General features: G+C 45.9%; 1 protein-coding gene across 2 annotated transcripts; it reads left to right on the forward strand.

Annotated features, from left to right (window-relative positions):
- The first annotated feature begins 12 nt into the window (after positions 1 to 12).
- LEFTY1 (left-right determination factor 1) lies at positions 13 to 21531 on the forward strand. 2 transcript variants are annotated; one of them, XM_080408768.1, is made up of 5 exons: positions 13 to 7377; positions 8537 to 16609; positions 17526 to 17772; positions 18591 to 18830; positions 19147 to 21531. In XM_080408768.1, exons 2-5 carry the CDS (start codon positions 16345 to 16347, stop codon positions 19484 to 19486), a joined length of 1092 nt encoding a protein of 363 aa, XP_080264894.1. In that variant the 5' UTR covers positions 13 to 7377; positions 8537 to 16344; the 3' UTR covers positions 19487 to 21531. The 2 variants fall into 2 exon arrangements, with proteins under 2 accessions (XP_080264894.1, XP_080264893.1); XM_080408767.1 differs by having other exon boundaries at positions 13 to 16609.
- Positions 21532 to 21906: the final 375 nt, after the last annotated feature.

Here is a 21906-nt window from a genome sequence, read left to right on the forward strand (position 1 = left end):
GGGACCCCTCGTAAGGCAACCGAGAGAAGCTGCAGCCACTTGCCTGCGCGGCCGCCCCCCCCTCCCGCCGCCGGCCTGGCTGTGCGGGTGCCTGGTTCGACCCAGCGGGGCTGGTTTTATCCCCACAGGGCCGGGTCAGCAGCGGCTTCTGAGCCCAGGCCTGCGTATGCAGAACTACCTTCAAAGCACCTCACAGAACCATAGAACGGGTTGAGTTGGGAGAGACCTTAAGGACCATCTAGTCCCAACCCCCTGCCATGCCAGGGTCACCTTCCGCCAGAGCAGGTTGCTCCAAGCCCCGTCCAGCCTGGCCTCAAACACCTCCAGGGATGGTTCCCTCCATGCAATACCATTGAAACTGTATCCATAATGTTTTACAAGTTATTTTAGAAGTTCATAGTTTATCTATGAAAATGTTATGCTGGATCCGGAAAGAAGATCTCTGGTGAAGCATGAATGATTTCCGAACTACTTGGTGGTTTCTCAGGTTTAATGTTGTTGTGGGCTTACAGTACTCTGGCTTGGAGGAAACCCCTTTGTGCCTCTATGACTCACATTATCCATTAACATTAAAAAAAAACAGATTCAAACTGAGCTTTTTATAGCAAAAAAAAAAAAAAAAAAGATACGTGAGATTTCAAGAAAGATTTCACAATGCCCAATTTGGTAAAATAGGCAACTACAAGTGGAGCAGGCCATAATTAAGGCAGGTAACTGAAATAAGTAATAGTAATATGAACATTCCATGAAATATTCAAAGCCCCTCGTCTACATGCACCTATAAAGAGAGAAAGAGCATCCAAATGTTGTAAATTGGAAAAAGCCCAAGACCTAGGGAGTTTAACTTCGTGTGTCTATGACAGAGCTGGGATGAAACGATTCCCACCCATCCACAGAGATGTCCTACCCTTTGCAGGTTAATTGCTTCCAGCCAACAAGCCAGAAACATGGCAGGGTGAGGCCCTGCCATCCACCTCTCCTCTACCCTTTAGTGTTCCCTCAACAGCCACTTGATACCCAGCATTGCCAGCCATCCTCCTCCTCCTGTGTCTTCACTCTTTGCCCCAATTGGCATGACTGACCTCAATGAGTAGCAGGCATCTGAGGAAGAAGAAGATTATGATAATGATGAAAATGTAATGGCTCAGAGGGAGGCAGGGAGACTGCTTGTCTTCCAAGATTTGCACCCTACCTCCAGTCTCGTGGATGAAGCAGCAGTGATGTTCCAGAACAGCGAGCCACTTTAGAAACAACCAAAATCATCAGGGCATTGCAAGGTTCAATCTGATGTCACAGTGATCAAAGTCTCAGGCATCTGTGGACTTCCATACTTAAAGGAAATGAGCATCCCAGCTGCCAAGAGGCCTGCATCTCCTCCAGTTGACAGTCCTGCTCCTGCCTCTCCGTCTTCAACTCCTTATGTCACTGCCTATTAGAACTGTGTGTGTTACTTAGGGCCCTGCATGCATGTCCTCTACCCTACTCCCTGCCATTTTATTAATCCACAATTGCTTCACTCTATCAAATCCTCATTTCACTTCTCAGGAATGGCTGCTCAGCGGAGAGCAGCATTTGGCTGTGTGTGTGCCATGTGCCTTCCCCCACTCCATCCCACAAAAAGGGAAAAGTGACTGAGAGTCTTTTCAAGATAGAATTTCATTATTTATCTAGCAGCTGCATTGTAGAAAACCTGTGATTTAAAATTGACTGTAACAATTATGTTAGAAAATGGCATAAAAGTTCTCAGCTCAAAGCCGAGTGGTTCATATTCACTGCTGGAATAAAGAACTTCCACTGTTGTTGAATGATGTTAATTATTTTAGCTTTATAAATGCACTCTTTTCTACTTAGGGCTATATTGGTGGGAAAGTTGTCTGGCACGAGTATAGCAGAATAATCATTCCATCCTGGCTTTTCTGCAATAACTCAGCCTGTGGATGGTTTATTTCAAAACAGGAATTCAAAGTGGAATAGTTATAACCACTTTCTTCTAAATTAAATTTTACCAATGCAGCTGCAGCAGAGTATATCCACTATGCAGGTGAAGCCTCAGTGTATGCTTGCAGCTCTTACACTTCTAGGACCAAAATCTGTCTGGTTAGTTTCCTTACCAATTTCCTAAGCTGTTTGTACTTTTGATTCTTGCCTTATTTTTCAAAATTAAGAAGGCCTTGCTCTGGCTAGACTATCTTACTCTGTAGCATAAATAGGTGGTATTCAGTGATCTTCACTGTAGTCTTGACATTCTTCATTCTGAAGACTTTTGCCCAGCTACAAAATAATTTTCCCTTCTCTTTCTCACAAGAGTAACATCAAGCTTTTGTCATTTGTTTTTTTTTTCTTCCTCTGTCTAGACAGGCTCTTTAGCTAAGTGGTGTGATTTTGTTTATCTCTAATTTCAACAGCAGAGTCACATTTCCCTCCTCCCTACCTCTTGTAAATAGGGTTTTGTTTACCACTGTCTGTTCTTTTGGTGACAAAAGCCACATACTGTCATTAGTTAGCAAACGTTTAATTATGTTGCTAGAGCAGATGGAAATCCACCCTCAGGACCTAAGGAGCAGTCAACAGAATTTAAAATCCTGCCATCTTTCTTGTATTTTGCATGCTCCATATCCACTTCAACAGCTCTTTAGCACCAAGTTGAACAAGTGTGCGGTGTATTTACACTTACATGTGTGACTCTTGCCTTACTTTATTAAATGACCTTATGGCTGAAGAACACCGCTGTCACTTTAGTTTGATTTATCACAGCAGGACTTCCCTTGATGGGTGAACTCCCAACAGGACATCAATAGTCTCTGGATGTGAGTAGCAGGTGGCCTGATGCTTTACCATGCGTGGCAACTCTCGCCGTGGTTTCTTCTCTCTGAAGAAACTCATCAGCCCAGCTTGCTGTTCCTTACTTATCTGCCTATTCAAATATATCTTAATGATTTAATTCAGGCTTCTAGCCTGGCAGCCCTTTGCTATCTTTTAATCTTTGCCTTCATCTAGCATTCTGTTTACGAGCCTCAATATACCAAAGGACTTAGTGCGGGCCTTATGAAGTCTTCCTTGGAAAGGCCTGAGCATTAATATGCGTATAATAAAAACAAACAAATAGAAAAATCTAGACAGATAAACAGACGTAAATGAACTCTAATCGTAATACAAATCAGCAAGCAGCAAGTGTTGATTTAAATTAATAATTTATGCTTGGTTTCTCTCTGTATTTATTTATTTTTGTAGTGCTGCTTCCCATTCATAGATAATATACTGGTTTTCAAGACAGAAATAGCCTTGGATTAGAGTTGGAATGTATTTCTATTAATCAAAAAAACTGACTTTTATACAAAAAACTTAACCAAATATATCTAACAATATATGGTAGAAATTTGCCTTGCTTTTCTTTTACATTTCGTGTCAGAAAGGAAATGGTGAAGAGGGCATTGGTTTTTATGCTTGAGCCTGATTAATTTTTCTCATTATCTCCACCAAGTTATATTTGTATGAAAACTGGAATTTTATGAAAATCCACAAGTACCTGCAATCTAAAATAGCAATACTGAAAAGTACAGGAGAACCTTACAGGAGAAAAAAAGTGAGCTTATGACAACATATTTTGCATTTAAACTTGATTTCTGAAATGGTGAATTACTGTCCCTGCTTTGTGCACTGCGCTCATTGGTTTTGATTGTCTAAAGAGGCGTCCCTGTGAGTGCTCCTAGGCTTCTGTACCAATAGCCCAGCTATAAACACTGCCAAACCCAGCCACAGCAACTGCTGAACCTTGCTGCAGGCAAGCCTGCACTGCAACAAACCTACGCCTTACTAGGGAGCAATGCATGGACTTCCTCACCACTCATCTGTGTGCAGTGCAAGGTTTTAAACCTCTGTTTTACAGGTAGTTGCAGCAGTGGAGAAACTCTTGCTGATATATAGGAGTTTTAGGTTTAACATAAGCTTGTCGAAACACAGCTGCTGTTGATGTGACACACTTTGGTACAAAACTAGTACAAGGTGACCTGAAACATGCATGACTTCATTGTTTTCTGAATATATGTATTATCTTAATGCCTATTCGTGCGTTAACCCTGTGTGTATAGAAGCTGAAGGGAGTTAATGCATGGGTGGCGTAGCGCTTGCTATAATTAAGGCAGCTCCCTGAGAGAGAGAGGGAGATGGAGAAACGGCCTGTCACAGTCTGGTCTCTTGCATGGAAGAGGACAGCACCTGGCCACATGACACATCAGATTTAGGTGAATCAAGGAGCAGGTGTATTTGTCGCTGGTGTAAAATACCAAGCCACTTAGAGCTTGTAAACTTTTCCTGTTCTTGGGTACAATATACCTTAGTTTTAGCAAAGAACTCTAGTGTCCCCAGGAGCCTCCTGTACTCGGTGGCTGCCCTGACGGTACATAGTAACCCTTGTTGCAACAGTACTGTGGTAAGACCTGGACAGACATGAACGTCTTTCCTTAGGTTCTGCTCTCCCTGGAGCAGAAAGCTAGGCGACTCCTTATGCAGGAGCCACAAAACACTCCAGGAGATCTTGCAGTTTAAACCATTGGAGGGTCAAGTCAACAGGGTTTGCTGGAACCTTGAATTGAAAGTAAATTTTTGTTAACCAACCTCTCAAACCTGTTTTTGATCAGAATAGATCAGAAAAGGAAAGCTAGTTTTTCCTTTTTTTTTTTTTTTTTTCTTTTCACAAATACTACCCAGTTTGACAGCTTTGAGCAAACTAGTCATTAGTCTGTTGGTCTGCTTTATCCACTCTCTATCTGCAAAGAGCCCAGTGAGATCCCCAGCTTTTAGACTTACGAACTGGGTTCCAAGGCCTTGGTGATGACCCTTCCTGGTTCACTGGCCAACTTCCCTCAAAATATCAGCATCAAACACGTTGCTTGAACATTTATAAATGTAATTTGCAATATTTTTAACGTGTCAAAAGCTTAAGCCTTAATATACATGGTTATAGTTTCAATAAGTATATTTTTTAAAAATAAGAATATATTTGAATAGAAATCTGGATTAAATTATTTTTAAAGTACTTTTAAAATGAGTAATCTTTTTTCCCACTGGGCAAGAATTACCCCTTCCCACTTCTGGATTTACAGATGAAAAAAAATTCTGAGTGCAGAATATGAGAATTTCAGAGAACTTTGATTTTATTTTAATCTCAGGTTAGGTTAGCTCAAAGAAAACCCAAAGCAGCAGAACTAAGAGTTACACTTTATTAGCTTCTGTGTTCTGCCTAGGAACTTGCCCCAATAATTATATCTGTAGATTTGTGTGTCTCAGCCTTTAGAAAAAGACCTGTTCTGTTAAATCCAGATTTTGGCTTTGCAAAGAGCCAAGAAGGTCCCTGTAACGTTTTCTGCTACAGCAGTGACTTGGCTACTTTGCAGGTAGCCGCCGTGGTGGGCGAGCACAGGGGGCCACTAATGACAGCAGGATGATCCTGGTGAGCCTAAGCAGGGGGTCAGGTGCCAGGTACGTGAGGCACAAGTGTCCGGGGTGAATTGGTGACAGGATGCAAAGTGGCTTAAGCAGGAAGCCGTGAAGAGCTATCGCAAGGGCAAACAGCCACGACCAAGGGCAGCATGGCTTTTTCCAGCGAGAAAGATCCTGCATCCAGGGCCTGGCCTTACTAGAACATGACTGGAAGTGGTGGGGTGCAGCAGCATCCAGGCAGCTCCAGGTGCATGACTGCGGATGTGGGTCCTCCCCAGGCACTTGCTGGCACCTCCACTTCAGGGAAGCAGAAGAGTTGCCTGAATACTGCCCATTCCTTAGCACGTGATCACCTGCTGAACGAATTATCGCCATACCTTCTGACTTTGCCATTCTTATCCCTCCCTATCCACTCTTTCATTCCTCTTCCCATAGTAGTCTAGTTCCTCCTCCCATTCATCCTTTCTCATATTTCCTTTTCTGTGATGATTTTATTTTCTCTGAATCACTGGCTTTTCTTTCCATTCCATCTTTCTCCTTTCAGGTGTATATAAAGGGTATAAAGGTATTCCCTTGCATCATTTCCAGCTGTACTTGGCATGTTTGAGTTGCCTCATGAGTGAGAGTGTGGCCTGATCTGTGTAAAAAGGGAAAGTAAAGTAGTCACTGCAAGCTGAGATTAAACACATGGGTGTTCCATGGATCTGTGGAGAACTTTCTCCCCTGTAAGTAAGCAGTAACAGATGGCAAGAGGCATATCTCTTTGTTTTACTAAGATACTTTATGTACAGCAATTGTTAGATTGGTGATTAAGGTTCTGTTGATAGAGGCTGTGGCCGGCTGGTGCCTTTGAAAATCAGGTTATTTATTTTGGTGTCTAAATATGGACTTGAAAATTTTGGCCAGGCAACTTGCTCAAGGTCATTATCCTGACTCAGGGACAGAACTGGGAAGGAAGCCCAAACTTTTCAGCTTTCCCTTCCTATTGATATTCTGTACAGTTTCAGTAAAGCAGATGTTTATATACTCAGATTCAGTAAAGCAGATGTTTATATTTTCAGATCACATGCCAGATTAAAATTAAGTGAGTGATCAGAATTCATTTGGGAGGAGTTAAAAGCCAGTCCTGTAAAGTGGCACTGCCACTCTGTGGGAGTTTCTGGAGTGAGATGGACCCCAGGACAGAAGAAAGGGTCCCCACTGACTGGCAGTACCTAGGCACACTCCTCCTGCCTTTCCCAACACAGTGCACCTTGTCTTTTACACCCTGTCTGGATCAGTTCCTGGGGCTGTGAGGACACAGCTGAGAGCAGATGTAAGCTGGCATTGCCACCCGCAGAGCTCTGAGACGAGCAGACCAGAGGTTTAAGGCCCCACATTGCCAGCGGCTCTGGGGAACAGTGGGCCAGGCTGATGGCAGTTCCTTTGCAGTATAGTTCCTGTGAAGATTAGAGGAGTTTCATATGTCAATGTAAGACCTTGAACTTATTATTCAAATTATCACAGTGAGAGCATTTCTCAGAGGACATGCAATTGTGTTAAGAAAGCAGTTCCCATCCACTTTCCTTAGGAAACAAGACAACTGTGTTCTGTAATTGCCGTGGTTTCTGGATCAGTTTCAAGGCAAGCCCAGGCAATAGCATATTTTCGTGTTCCATTATGAATCAGAGCATTTTCTTATTTAGGACAGCATGTGTTTAAGAACTTACCAGCCTGGGAACATGGTGAAGTCCAGAGGTAAGCTTTCCTGCCACAAGGGACTGAGAGCAAATCAAGCAGTGCAGCCTCCGAGGAGATTTAAGAGCCAGTCTTCCAAGCCTGCTGCACATCATGATTTTCAAATCCCTTCCATTGGATTTGCAGAACCTGAACTTCATCAAAAACACCATTTTCTTGTAGCCTGCCTTGGAGATGTTCTAACAGATCTGGTCAAACTGAGTATCTCAAATTAATTCCCAGGTCATCTATGTCTCTGCTTTGATTGTAGCTGTCGCAGACGTGAAATAGTCCTGGCTCTGTTTTAGAATCAAAGCAGAGAAGAGGGACTAGGCACCCAAGTTTTGTTCAAATCAATGAAAAATGGACTCTGAATTGTTTTTTGTGCCTTTGAAAATCTTCACATATATGGTTTCTCAAGAGACCCTAGATTCTTTTCTGGCAACTGAAGCTAACACCATGCTGCACAAATAAAATAGATTTTAGTCACCATGTCTTTACTATAGTTCTTCAGCCTGGAAAACTGACAGATACCAGTTTCAAATGCATGGCACTCCCTGCAGAATCTCATGTTGAATCCAAAATTAAGCTTCAGAAATGCATTTGGTTGCTATAAGGAAATGTTGGCCATTCCTGGATTAATGCTTTTGAATAAGCAAATGGCTAGGTAAGAAAAGGAGGAAAAAACAACTGAAGTTTGTGTTTCACACTTCAAGTGACCTGGCCAAGTGTGGCTGGATTCCCTTTTAAAATCAAATGACTATGATGCATCTCCCAGGGTCCTGTAGTATGAATGCTAAAAGGATTAAAACTAGTCAGGTCACACAGCTTTATTTTACTCTTTACAAGGGCCATGTTAAATCCAAGACTTTATACCCCTTGTTTACATAGATACGAGTACATGGCAGGAAATCACGTAATTTAACTTCTGCTATGAAGTAAAATACCCTTTTGTGTTCTGTTTTGGAGTCAAATACACAAGGAACTGTATTTTCTCCGGTTCTTTCCTACTGAAGCCTTTTTCATTAAAAAGTAATAACATACCAAAAAAGTTACAAAAGCAATACAACGCTAATATAAATACTTAAGTGAAAACAGCTTTGTAGTAACTGCTGGAGTAGAATTCTATCCATACACACTCCTTTCTGAACATTGCCGCACTGTTTGAAGGCAAAAGAAAATTGGAGGACTATTTTGATATTTGTTGTTATGCAATTATCACAGGTGTGACAAGGTACCCAATCTAGACAGAAGAGGAATGGAGTGAACAGAGTAAATAATATATCAGCATAAACAGTAAATAGCTCACTAAGTTTTAAAAAATGAGTTAATGATTTGAAATTTTATTAACAGGTCTAAAATCTTTTAAAATGCGTTTCAGATACTCTATAGCCCTTTAAGACCATTCTCAGAAGAGGCGGCAGAACAGTGAAGACAAAAAAAGATAATTGCAAAGTTTGATGCAACATTTACAGCCAGTTAAGCCTTTCTCTTTCTGTTTAAAAATGATGAATATTAAGCATCGGGATGAGGGTTTATAGTTTGATCCAGATCGTCATTTCCAAGAAGACTGTTTTGTACCTCTTGAATCTCCCACCGCCCCCGGAAGCCTCTCAGACATCCTTCCCCAGTATCAGCCCAGGTCACCACAGCTCTGGCAGGCAGGTGTGGTGCTGCTGGACCCATTCAGAATTCCACTTCATCATCCTCCTGATCATGGCACTAGTGTGCTGCTAACATCAAGGAAAAAAGCCATGTGCAAGTGATTATTTTGAAACTGAATACATCTAGGTTCCATGGTGTAAAATCTACTGACACACAATAGTCCCAAAGTCACTTTAGCAGGAGATGTTACAGATGGAAAACAAATATATAAGTAGTTTAGCTAATTTTCCTGCTGTTGCAGGTATCTTTTTTCCAATCAGTGTATTTGCTAAGGCACTGCCCAAGGTAATTTTAAATATCTCAGTGAGGACTAACGGAAGCCTTAGGGCAGTTACTCTGCACTCCATCTGATGTACCAAATTAGATACATCTAAAGTATTTATCGATTCTATCTTGTCATCTCTGTGTATGTTATGACTTAATTTTGTCTTCTGCAGTCTTGCACCTTTTTTTGTAATTTTCTCTGCAAGGAACAGCCCTTTTTCTTTATTGCACTACACTAACAAATCACTATTTTGCGTGACAGCTCTCAATGCTTAGCAGAAGAGGTTCCTTTTAGATCTCACTCATCTTGGCCTTTCATCTTTATTTTTGGCCTGCAGAAAAAAAACATCTTCCAGCGAAGTTAGCAATGCAAATTATTCAACTTTCATTAACATGTAGTTCATAATCTTTCTGCCTTTGCAGCTTCTTCTAGTAACAGAAATAAAGCTGCTAGGATATAGCGTTATTCTTTCTCTGAGTCGGGAAAAAGTGATTCATTTTCTCTTTTTCTAAGTAAAAGAGGAAAGTCTGTTCAGTGAAGCAAAAGTTACTAGAGTTAAAGTTAATAAATTAACTGGGGGAAATACAATCCATACTTAAGCCAGGCTACTTACTGCCACAGATGCAATATGAATAGCATTCCAAGTGTATTAGCATGACAGGAAAATGAGGGCATTTGACAGTTATTGGAAGGCCACTTGTCACACAAACTTGGCACAGAATCTGTAACAGCTATGGGACATTGAATCGTTTAAGTTGGAAAAGACCTTCAAGATTGAGTCCAACCATTGACCTGGCACTGCCAAGCCCACCACTAAACCGTGTCCTAAGCACCACATCTACGTGTCTTTTAAAGACCCCCAGGGATGGTGACTCCACCACCTCCCTGGGCAGCCTGTTCCAATGCCTGACCACCCTTTGGATGAAGAAATTTTTCCTAATATCCAACCTACGCCTCCCCTGGCGCAACTTGAGGCCGTTCCCTCTTGTCCTGTAGCCTGTTATCTGGGAGAGGAGACTGACCCCCGCCTCGCTACAGCCTCTCGTGTCAGGTAGCTGTGGAGAGCCATCGGCCCCCCCGAGCCCCCTCCTCTCCAGGCTGAGCACCCCCAGCTCCCCCCGCCGCTCCCCACAGGATTGTGCCCCAGCCCCTGCCCCAGCCCCTGCCCGGCTCTGGCCACGCTCCAGCCCCTCAGCGTCCCTCTGGCCGTGAGGGGCCCAGCACCGAGCCCAGCATTCGAGGGGCGGCCGCACCGGTGCCGGGCGTGGGGGCACGACCGCTGCCCCGGGCCTGCTGGCCACGCTGGCTCTGACACTAGCCACGTCCTGCTGGCCTTCGCAGCCCCCCGGGCACGGCGGGGGCTCATCAGCTGACATGCACCAAGTCCATACAGAAGCCCATAGAGTCGTTCAGCCTGAAAGCTGTGTCAGCCTGGAGCCCAGCTCTCTTGATAGCACCATGTGGCCTAAAACCTGCAGCTCGCACACTTGCTCCAGCGTGCCTGGCACCTCTCTCGCATACAGGTTCCCTTCTGCCGGAGGGACGTGCTGTGGGGCAGACAGCTGAGGGGGTCCCACACTGAGCCCTTACGGTGACATTTGCTGGTGCACGTTGGTTAAAGCCCAACTCGGCAACAAGCCCGGCCAAGGGCAGGGAGAGCCTGGGCGGGGGCTTTCACTCGCATCACTAAGGCCGGAAAACCAGACCCTTAAAAAAAGCTGATAAACTTTTACAGTGGAAACACACAACTGCAAAGGAGGGAGGGGTGGGGGGGAAGCCACATTTTAGCCAGGCAGATAAATGGGGTCTTATTAGAAAATTAAGTGGTGCTCCTACAAAATACAGCTATTTCTCAGTAGTGGGGGCATTCCTTAATGAAGTGGACTGTGGTGTAAAGCAAGCGAGTTAGGGCCATGTTCTTATTTATCTGATACAACAGCATTTGCTAAACGTCCGTGGCTTTGCTAGCAGCCTTTTCTGTAGCCATCAGAGTGATAACAAATCCTGCTTCCCCAGCTACAAACAAGGCACAGACCAGGGCAGTGGGGAGGAGACTGCTGAGGGGACAGAAAAAGCTATATTTAAACAGTTGTGTTTGCTTTTCTGTAAAAAAAAATAAATATATATATATCTTGAAGATGTCTTTTCTGCCAGAACACTGGCACTTTGCAAATGCTGCCAACACAAACCCTGTGAGCAAGCCAGCTGACATCAGCTGACCAAGGACATGGTGGGACTTTGGACATTTTATCCATTCCTTTTTAAACAGATGGCCTTTTGTCTGAGCTGTTTGACCAAAACAAGCCTGTGAGTAGAAGCGTGCCTATGGAAGTCACGCCTAAGTTGATGCAATCTAAGATACACCAGAAGTCTAGCTCAAGATCAAACCAGGTTTGCAATATCTCTCTCAAATAAAATGGGGGGTTTATTATACTGGATACATTGTGGGATAAATGCATAAGGGATCATTATCCCCATTGCTGCCTGGGGCTTCACCACCAGTATTTGTGAAAGGAACCCAACAGGACACGACCTGTGAGATATTTCCATTGGAGATAGCCAGTTCAGCCTAGCCTAGACACCTAACAAGGAAAAGCAGGCTCCTGTCCTTGCCTAGATTAAATGAATTGCATAGTTTCTGTATAGATGAAACAGACCATTACTTGCACCACAAAACTGGCTGCTGAAACTGGCAGGCAGAGCAAACGTTAGGGGCCGAGTCTGTGTCTTTGGCATGAGATCTGTGTGCCATCAGCTCAGAATAAACACGGTTCGGCTCAGACGTGGGACACAGTTATATTTCCCAGAGCTGGATTAGCCAGAGTTCACAATACAGTTGTGAAGTCCATTTTATGATTTCATGCTCACTGAGGGGGGATGCATGGAAATGTGTATGTAAGGACAGGTAAGTCAGGTGATACCTGATCGATCACAAAGCCTTTTGGCACAAAAATTAAATGGGCTAATTTTTTGGAACAAAGCAGAAAGGATTTAATGCAGATCAACAGTCTGCACTGAGTGGCGCTGCTGTTTTCAGTCTGGCCCTGAGAGCCAGATAAAAGCTGAAAGTCTTGTGTTATCAGACCATACCTTATGAAACTTTTCCATGCCAGATTCTTGCAGAGCAGGCTGAGGCCATGGGGAGCACGCATGCAAACTCCAGGGAGCTATACCAGCCCCACAGACGTCCTGGGTGCTGTTATTCTGGCTCTATACACTGAGCAAGCTATTCATACCCTAATGAAAGAGTAGCTGTCTCTGGAGATAAAGGAGGATGGAAAGCCACTGCCCTGGCAAGATAGTTTCCCAGTATCTTTCAGCAGGCATACACCATTTTCAAGGAACAAATACAGTACAAATCGGAGCATTTGTAGCTAAAGACAAATCGGAGCATTTGTAGCTAAAGTGGCAAACAAATGTGATAATAACTCTGTGGCCTGCTCACTTGCTCTTTGTGCCAGAGGAATTTCTCAAAGGTCTTGCTTCTGTGGGCATAGTAGAGTCTTAGTGAGGAATTACCACCGTTCATTCTGCATCAGCGCTGGACTCAGAGAGGGCGGACAGAGTGAGGCATCCATTGCCCTTCTCTCCCTGCGTAAAGGCAACACCAGCACACAGGGCTGCCTCTGGCGGGGGCAAGCACTGCTCTGTGCTGCACCCCGAGCTATGCTTGCACCCCGGGCAGGCTGAGCCACAAGCCTGGCGGCGGCTGCCTCCTGCTCTCGGGGTGACACCACCCTCTCATCCTGTCCTGAAGCTGCTGCACAGCCTGGGAGATGGGAAATGCAAATGCCTTTTGCCTTGGATGCTCTTTCAAAATTTGGTATAAACCCAGATTGAGTGCAATCGAGCCGCTGGCTGCGGGGCAGCTTTCCAGCGGTGGGCTTGGTGAGCTCCACGCTCGCTGTCTTTTTTGATACAGGGCCAATCCCTGCAGGGAGGTCCCACCACCAGCACAGGCTGTGCCGGTCAGGAAGGAAGCCAAAGATGCCTGTGAAATCCCACTTAAAGGTGTGTAGCCTAGGTTTAAAGTGCGGGTGGGAGTATGAAGTTTGAAGCACTGGCTGGTGGCTGGTGGGGTGTGCTGGTGGGGCAGCACGAGGACGGCATGCCTTCATGCGTAGCCTCCAGTTTATTTTCACTTTTGAAACCTCACCTAAACAGCCTATTCTGCAGTGTTCTGTAAGCTTTGTTTAAGACTCGGTGTGCTTAAGACTCAAGAAGAGTATGAAACCGAACTTCTACTTGATTTTTTTTTTTTAACTTGCCAAGTTCATATCTGCATCATAACCACTACTATTTTTACTTCCACACTCCTAGGTTCAAAGGACCCACACTCTGGGCAAAAACAGACCAAAATCTACACAGAGGTGTGCTCCCATCTCTGTAAGGTAAGACTGTTGCAGAAATCAGGGCATTTCTTGGAGCACACAGGAATTGTTGCCCTTCACATCATTTAAGCAAAGGCTGTTGTAATATGGGCCCGACTGTAATACATTCTTGTATTCTGTAAAAACAATCTTGTTTCCCAGAATAGTAGGTACGTAATTAAGCTAAGCCTTTCACACTTTCTCTTTGAACCCATTGGATTTATTTACCAAAAATCATTGCATAGATATGCCCAGCAAATGTCTTAGAGAACCATTTGTAACTAAATTAAAAGCTTAAATACAGAGATTCTCTCTTCATTCAGTACTGGCTTTTATTAAAACTGGGAGTTGCTGATACTTCATCCCTTGCAGCCTCTTTATATACTCTCTTTGACATTTTGAATGTGCCATGCAGGTTCTAATACACATTACACAAAAAGAGCTATTATAAAATTCCTGACTTTTTCTTGTTTGCATGACAAAGGAGGAATGGCAAATCCTCCAATTGGGCCAGATAATCACTCTCCTGTGAAAAGCCTACAATCCACATCCTCTGTTTTCTTCTTAGCTGAGCTTCAACAGTGTTTGATCAATAATTTTATGTGTGGAGCCCATAAATCACTTTCCAATACACATTGGACAGTGAAGAGTCCTGGTTTCGATTAGACATTAGCCACAGGAGGAATCACAGCCAGATCCAGGAAAGCTGGGTGCCGCTGGAGCAATCAAGCATTTTCATTTCATGTTATCATGTTTTTTTGAAGAGCCCTCACTACAAAGTAGGACCACTCTCTGCAGTGAAGACTAATTGGATGGATAGAGTTTTACAGGGTTGGGTCTTTTCACATGAGAGAGAGACCATTACAAATCTGTGAGCTGCCATTTTATCCAAGTGACTGTCACTATATAAACATAACACATTCACTTCTGGAACTGGGTTAGCCAACACTTCTGGAGCCTATTTGAAGAAAACTTTGCTTAGATGCAGTTTGCAACCCAAGCCTCCGAAGCAGTTCATCGCCTGGCTGCATCTGTCCCACCCCATGAGAATCAGTGCTGTGCCATTCCACTGGGGAGGCAGCCCGGAGGGAACAGCCAGGGGTATGGACCCTTCCTGAGGGACCGAGAGGGTCACAAAGATTTCAGCAAACAAAGGCTTCCCTCCTCTTATTCACAAGAGGCGGAGTTTTTTGACATGAGTTGAAGCTGAGGTGGTCCAATGAAGTGGGTAGTTTTCCCTATTTGTGTCTTGGGAATGAATATAGCAAGAAAATACTGATTCGTTCAGAGAAAGATGCTCCAGGAGGGGAAAGATTAAAGGATGTATTCCCCTGGGTCATGCGCAAACCATTACCTTGTAGTCCATGTTTCCGTTTTAACCTTAAAACTCAGTTCAACTAAACAAGGTGCCCCTTCCACACCTAATGGAGGCTTTATCATGTTTAAGGAGACAAGTTTCTTGAGAGGTTGTAAAGACAAAATGAGCAGTAACAGCAGGGCTTAGTCAGGCTCTGTTGCCTGCATTTGCCTAAAAAACAGGCTGCCTCAGCTGACATGTGTTTTAATGAGGGATGAACAGCAGCAGGATGCTTTTGTACAAGTTCATTACACCGGGTCCTCCAGCCAGACTTCTCATGGGGCACACGGTTCAGCCTGAACGTTGGATGAAACCGAACCGACTTTAAATCATTTACAGAGACATATAAAATCCAAAGAACTTTTGATGCTGAAGACGTGTATGTGTATGCTCAGATGCCTTACTGCTGGAGGGGACGAGAATCTGCCCCAGGTGCCATGCTCCTACACTTTTTTATTGGTCACATTTTATTTTTTCCCATCTACTTCTCCTGGGATTGGTTTCAAAAACAGACTTCTGCATCTTACACCAGCAAAGGCCAGGGAAGCAAAGGAAGTCAGCTGCAGATTTAAAGGTTGACTTCAAGGCAAACATCCAACAGCCCCACCAGCCTCCAGGTCAGCTTCACTCTCCAGAGACAGGTCTCTATTGTGGCAGTTAATAGTGTTCAAAATACCAATATTCTTCATCCATATGCTGGAAAAGCAGAGTGGTTTCTCGTGTTCACTGAAAGGTGATCTGCCTTTATATAAAGCCACCTTCTTTTAAGCACAAGTATAATGAAACCCACAGGAATCCATAAAGAGTGATGGGACATTTTTCTAAAATGTCAGGCCTGTACATCTTCCACCTTCCGTGATTCAGAAGTGGCGTAAAAGGCCATAAACCATTTAACTGCTGTGATTCACTGCCCTGATTCACACGCTCGATACAAATATTCAGAGATCAAAGTGGTACTACCCCCAAAATAAAGATTTTAAATGATTTCTTAATGCTCGCCATAAAGATGGTCTTCCAGCTAAAGCATTATTCTCCTGATTGATATTGGCTATTTTAGGTAGCAAGTCCCCTGTGGTGAAGATTGATGCTTCCTTTAAGAATCATAAGTGCGGTACATAAAGCAAGGTACTCTGCAGATGTGTTTCCTCCCTGACCTAGGCTGAACATGACACACTGATCACTCAGGGGTTTTCTAGGCAAAAGTTTACAGGGCATTAAGAAAGGATGGAAACTTCTTCCCCGTGAAGGAATCTGGAAGGTCCCCTAAACCTGCTTGTATTAACTTTGTATTAGATGAAGGTGTTAAACTGGCATGTGTCTACCAACAGGGGAGTGATCCTTTTAAGTCCTCTGCTTCGTCCCCACTTGTGGAATTTGTTGTGCCAGTGGGACGAGGATGGCTATAAAACCCCAGCGCAGGGGACCTCTGTCCTGCTCAGGCAGCCTGCCACCACACCTCTGCTGGGAACAGCCCCGGCAAGATCTCCCCTTCACCTCTGCCGGGCAGGCAGCTGCTCTGCTGACGGAGGAGGATGGACGTGAGGTTCGCCCGGATGCTCTGCATACTCTGCCTGGTCATCACGGTCCAAGCGTTTAACCAGGAAGGGTTCAAGGAGGTGTTGCTGAAGCAGCTGGGGCTCTCCGAGGTCCCTAAACTTCATAAGAGAGACTTGGTGGACCTGGTTATCCCAGACCACGTAAAGAACAAATACATCTCCATGCTGAAGCGCCACAGGGTGAAGCGGCGAGCTTTGCCGAGCCTGGCTGGCATCCTCAGGGGGATTCCTGGCAATGCAGGTAACGTTTCTGCCCTCGCTCTTGGGAGCTCACAAAGCACCGTGCCCTGCCAAGGGAAGATGCTCATGCTCGCCTGGCTTGACACAGGGCAGGCAGCAGCAAACCCACGGCAGGAATGAGGCTTGGGTCTGGCTCCAAGCTTGAGCTGGGGAGAAGAGGTGCATGTTACAGCATCTTAAAGATTAACGCGCACTAATAACTCCTTGCACCTGGAGAGGGAGTCCCACACTCCTTGCAAAGGGCAGGCTGCTGCTGGAGCTCAATAGAAGAGAAAAGCCTTGGCACCCAGGCAACATTTTGGGCAGGTGGAAGAATGATGTTTTTTAAAAAAAAAAGTCAGTAGAAAGTTCAGACCTTGCAGGTTTTGGGTCAAAACTCCAGAAAGTTCTCTAATATGAATCACACTCTTTGAGAATGATTCACTCTCCCCCATCTTTTTTTTTTTCTCTTTTTGTCTAGGAAAAATATCAAGGAGGAAATCAGCTGTACAGACACTATGGTGTCTGTGCAAGGACGCTTTGAGCTTGTTTCACTTTCAAAAGCCATACATAGCGCCCTGGGCAGCAAATGAAAACACTTCTTTCATTGCAAGTGGTGCAGATTCCTGCTTTCATGCCCAGCGCTGGCACAAAGAGATGCCACAAAGAGTTGCATGGGGTTTGCTCAATTTGGGGCCAAATTATATAGGAGATTTCTTTCCTCCAGGTTGCAGAGACTCAACGCATAGGAGAATTAGGGCATTTGCAAGACACTGGTACAAGCATGCATTAGAAAAGGTGTGTTTAGTGGTGGGGGCTTGGTGTTGGAGCCTGGAAGGTGTGTGTTGGTGTGTTGTGATGATAATTGTGGACAAAGTGTGGGGGCTTTGCTCACCAGGATGGCAATGACAGGCTGTCTTTTTTGTTCCCCTGCAAAGGCATGGCAGGAGAAGTCCCCTCCTCTGACACCACCATGCGCCAGAACCTGATCTTTGACATGGAGGGCAGAATACCTGAAAACAGCGAAGTGGCAATGGCTGAACTGAAACTTTTCAAAAAGCCTCTGGACAGAGCCAACCTGCCTGCCAAGCAGTCTCACAGGCCCGTCTCCAACGCCAGAGTCAGCGTGTACTGGGTGCAACGGCAGCACGATGGGACCAACAGGACCTCCCTGATAGACTCCAGGTAAGAAAGGGACCGCTCCTGGAGGCAGGACTCTAGTTATGGGTACGGGTCCTCTGGCCAGGTTCGGGTGCCATGTGTTTGTGCCTCCGGTCGGTCTGATGGGGTGACATCTACAGAATCAGGCCCTATAGCTTTTAAAGCCAGAATGAGTCCCTAAGAGCAGATATTAGGTTAAGACTGTGATATATGATGATTCATCGAAATAATCTATTGCTGTGTCAAACAATGCCACGTACTGTCAGGTCTTCCCCTCTAAAACCCTCCACCTTGTTCACTTCTCTCTCTAACTCACTGCTCGTATTCTTTCCATTGGCCATTTCATTAGCTGGTTTAAATAAGTAAATCATGTAAAAAGCATCTGATTCTGTAGCCTTGAGCTCTGTGGAAGTTTTACAGCCCTTGAAGGCAGAATTAGACATCAAACCAATTCTCTGGGTGGGTAGAAACTTATGGCTTTAACACAGCCAGGAGAGGAGCAGGTGGGAGTAGCGGGGTTCACCAGGCTGTTGTCACTAATACTGAGGCTGTGTGTAGTCCTGCACCGCTATATTTCTGTATGAGCATGAATGAATACCTTAACATGAGCATGCACAAAGGGGTTTCTTTAGCCCTTCTGTGTCTGTTAGATCTGTGTGTTTCTTTTTTGAGGTGTGAGTTAGTTGCTGTGGGTGCTCGCCCAGAGCTCTCAGCAAAAATTATCATGTAATCAAAGCACATGACAATCTACAGCAAGCAAATTATTCTGCTGCAGTAACAGTGCCGCGAGCCTGAGCTTTATCAGATCGGCTTTTCTCTAATGCCAAGCCCCTGTCACGCAGGCTGATTCCTATACGTGAGTCGGGCTGGAAGAACTTTGATGTGACGCCCGCCGTGCATTACTGGCTGAGAAACAAGCGGCGTGAGCCAATGTTCCTGGAGGTCTGGATTGAAGGAGAAAGGGTAGGCAGCCATGCCTTGGAAATGGCCAAAGCCGTGCGTTTCACCTCTCAGGACCCCAAGGATAAAGCCCTAGGCAAACCTGAACTGGTGCTTTACACCCTCAACTTGGAAGACTATGGGTACGTACGAAACCTAAATCGGTGCTGTCCCCATTGTAACTTTGCTCCCGAGTTATCATACTGTGTGTGCTGACCCAGGGCGTGCAGTTCTTGCCCTCACAAGTACACCGCTGTGAACGGAGGAGTTAGGAAGTTGTTGCCAAATCACACCTCTCCTTTTCCCGTATTTGTTGTCTGAATGTTCAAATGAAACCCAGGCATGGCCCAGGTTTCATGTCTCGGGGCCCGCCTCTGTTATTAACAGGGAGGGGATTATTTCTCCCACCTTCCCAGTTTCCAGTTTACGGCATCAGTTTTTGTTTCTCTCTTGGCGCAGGGGCCCTGGGGACTGCAAGGAGGAGGCGGTGACAGCAAAATCCACCTGCTGCCGGCAGAAACACTATGTCAACTTCCGTGAGCTCACCTGGATGCAGTACTGGATCATTGAGCCCGCAGGGTACCAGGCTTACCGGTGCTCGGGGGGCTGCCTGCAGCCCCCCAGCCCGCTGCGGCACTTTGGCTATGGGGAGCGCACCTGTGCCGTGGTGGAGAGCTCCCCGCTCCCCATGATGTACCTTGTCAAGAGGGGCAACCGCACGGAGATCGAAGCAGCCGAGTTTCCCAACATGATCGTTGAGAAGTGCAGCTGCGTCATGGACGGCATGGCACTGGTGTGAGATGCAGGCAGCCAGATGGGGTTATCACCCCGTCCCTTGATTCCCTTGCCCAGAGCCACCCCGGTTCTCAGCACTGGTGCCAGCAATAAAGGTCCTGGGGGGGGGCCCAGATACCCACCTTGCAAGGGTCAGCAGCACCTGCGGCTGCGCATCTCCCACGCGCCTCGCTACCCCACAGAGAGGGTGCACTTAAAGGCACTGTCCATATAGATGGGCTCAGAGGAGCATCCACCTTTGCATATACCTGTGTAGGGGTCCCTATGGAGTGCCTAACACTTCTTGGGGCCCCCTTGATGCTAGCCAAATTTCATGTAATTTGATGGAGCTGCATCCAATTCATCTCAGTCCCCACCCCAGAGTATTGCAAACAGCTACAGGCAGGAGAGGAGTGACCGTCACCAGGTGAAGAAGTGACACGTGGGTTCAGCTTTTCAGTCTTAGACTCCTGGTTTGGCCCTTGTCTGTCCAAGTCATGTTTATGGTGAATTGGAGAGCAGAAGCACTTACATGTATATATTGTATACACACACACACACGTACATATATATAGTATATGAATATATGTATGTATTTTCTACATACATATTGGATATATACATATTGTCTACATATACACATATATGTACATAAAATGCTGTCTAGATCTCAAAGAAACATACAAATATCTGTTTCTATCATATGCATATATACATAGATATACATACATAAAATATTACCTGGAATTCAAAGGATTATATTTTTGGACCCTACACCGTGGGCTTAGTCAATGGGAATATTAGGACTTAGGTTTGCTCATGAGTAACAGTTTGTAGAACTGGACCCTTATTTTTCTGGTTGTTACAGTTATTTCAATTTAGGAATATTTTCCAAATGTTGTGGGCTTCAAAACTCGAAGGAAACAATAAAATGCAATTATTAAATTAGCCATGTGGTCGCTTATATTTTATTCTTAGGACTAGAAGTGGAGGGGAAAAAATCTGTCATATTTCTGAATGCACCCCAGTGCCCAGTTCCTATAAACATACACACAGTAACAGCTCTTCTCAGGCGCCTGTGTGATCCCGTCTGCTTCTGGTAAAGCTTGTCTGCTCCTGCAGGGACAGGGACTGGGCTGAATGGGCAGGTGGAGCACAGCCCACACTGCCAGCGCTTCTCCCTGAGCTGCTGCAGAGTTGAAGCCAACACTTTGTGAAAGGGAAAACCTGGAGGCCAGGGTGTCCCCCATGATGACAACTCCTGATTTCCACACTCCGTGCCAGCCTCCTCTCCTCGGTTCATAACCTGCTGAGGTACTGGTGGCTCTGGGGGGAAAGTGGCCACTGCCTTCCATCCCTGGGGGATGTGGTCCCCCAACCCAGGCTGAACCTGCTGCTGGTGGGAGGACTCCGAAATGAGCTTGGCCAGACACGGTGGCCATGGGCCTCAGCCCAGAGGGAGGACCTGCTGGGCTCTGCGGTGGCTTTGGGTCATTCCTCAGGAAGGCTGAGATGCCAGGTCTGAGGTCAGGCAGGCATCCCGTGGGTAGGCTGGCGCCTCTCACGTGTGTGGACACCTGTGGCAAAAGAAGAGCTTTAAGGGGAGAAAAACGAGGCAGAAGCACAGACTGACCAGTCACCAGCACAGGGCTGCGGCACCATGGATTACTGGAATCAGCATTGGATCAGCTGGATCAGTCTCGGGCCATTTCCTTCTCATGACTATGTAGCATCTCTCTTAATGGCACCGACATTCAGCCCCAGTTCCTCTCCACCCAGCTCGGGCAGGGCATAGCCTGAAGGCCAGGAGCTCAGCTGTCACCAGGAAGAACAAAGCCAACAATTTACCCACTGGAGCTCCTGAGGAAGAAAGTGTTTGAACTGGTTCCTGCTTGAGAATGAAGAACATTAACCTTCGGCTTCCCTCCAGCCTCCACCACTGGGACTCCAGACGCCATCCACCAGGTGGGAGGAATCCCACCTTGTGCAGCTGGGCCAGGCTGGTGCAGGCAGCAGGGAGCAGAGCACCACAGCAGGGACGGACTGTGGGACCAGCTGGGTGGACAACTTCTGCTCCCCTCCGCCAGGATCCTGCACTGTGTCTGGCTCCCCTTGCTTTGTCTCTGGCTCCCTTTGCTCTGCTGTCCTGTGGATATAAGGTACATCAGAGCGAGTGGTGGGGCGGTGTGGGTGTGACAGCCAGGGGAGATGGGGAGGGGGAGGCAGTGGCCAAGGAGACCCAGCGTTACTGCTGGGAGAAAGAACTGCGGGTATTGCAGAGCAGGGACAGGGCTCAGATCTGTGAGTGATCAAGCCCTGCAGCCCTGCCATCAGCATGGACACTTGTTTATTGCTAGGGGAGCCTCATGGATGTCACGGCATCTCCCCCCTCAGCCCCACCGCCCCTCTGCATTCACAGCCCTCCAGCCCGGTGCGTGGTCCCAG

Source organism: Falco punctatus (genome assembly GCF_963210335.1).
Source record: "Falco punctatus genome assembly, chromosome: 12".
In the NCBI taxonomy this organism is placed as follows: domain Eukaryota; kingdom Metazoa; phylum Chordata; class Aves; order Falconiformes; family Falconidae; genus Falco; species Falco punctatus.

Coding starts and splice junctions, on each gene's coding strand:
- LEFTY1 (XM_080408767.1), top strand. CDS start 16,345: ATGGACGTGAGGTTCGCCCGGATGCTCTGCATACTCTGCCTGGTCATC. Junction 16,610..17,525: donor GGGGATTCCTGGCAATGCAG/GTAACGTTTCTG, acceptor TCCCCTGCAAAG/GCATGGCAGGAGAAGTCCCC. Junction 17,773..18,590: donor ACCTCCCTGATAGACTCCAG/GTAAGAAAGGGA, acceptor CCTGTCACGCAG/GCTGATTCCTATACGTGAGT.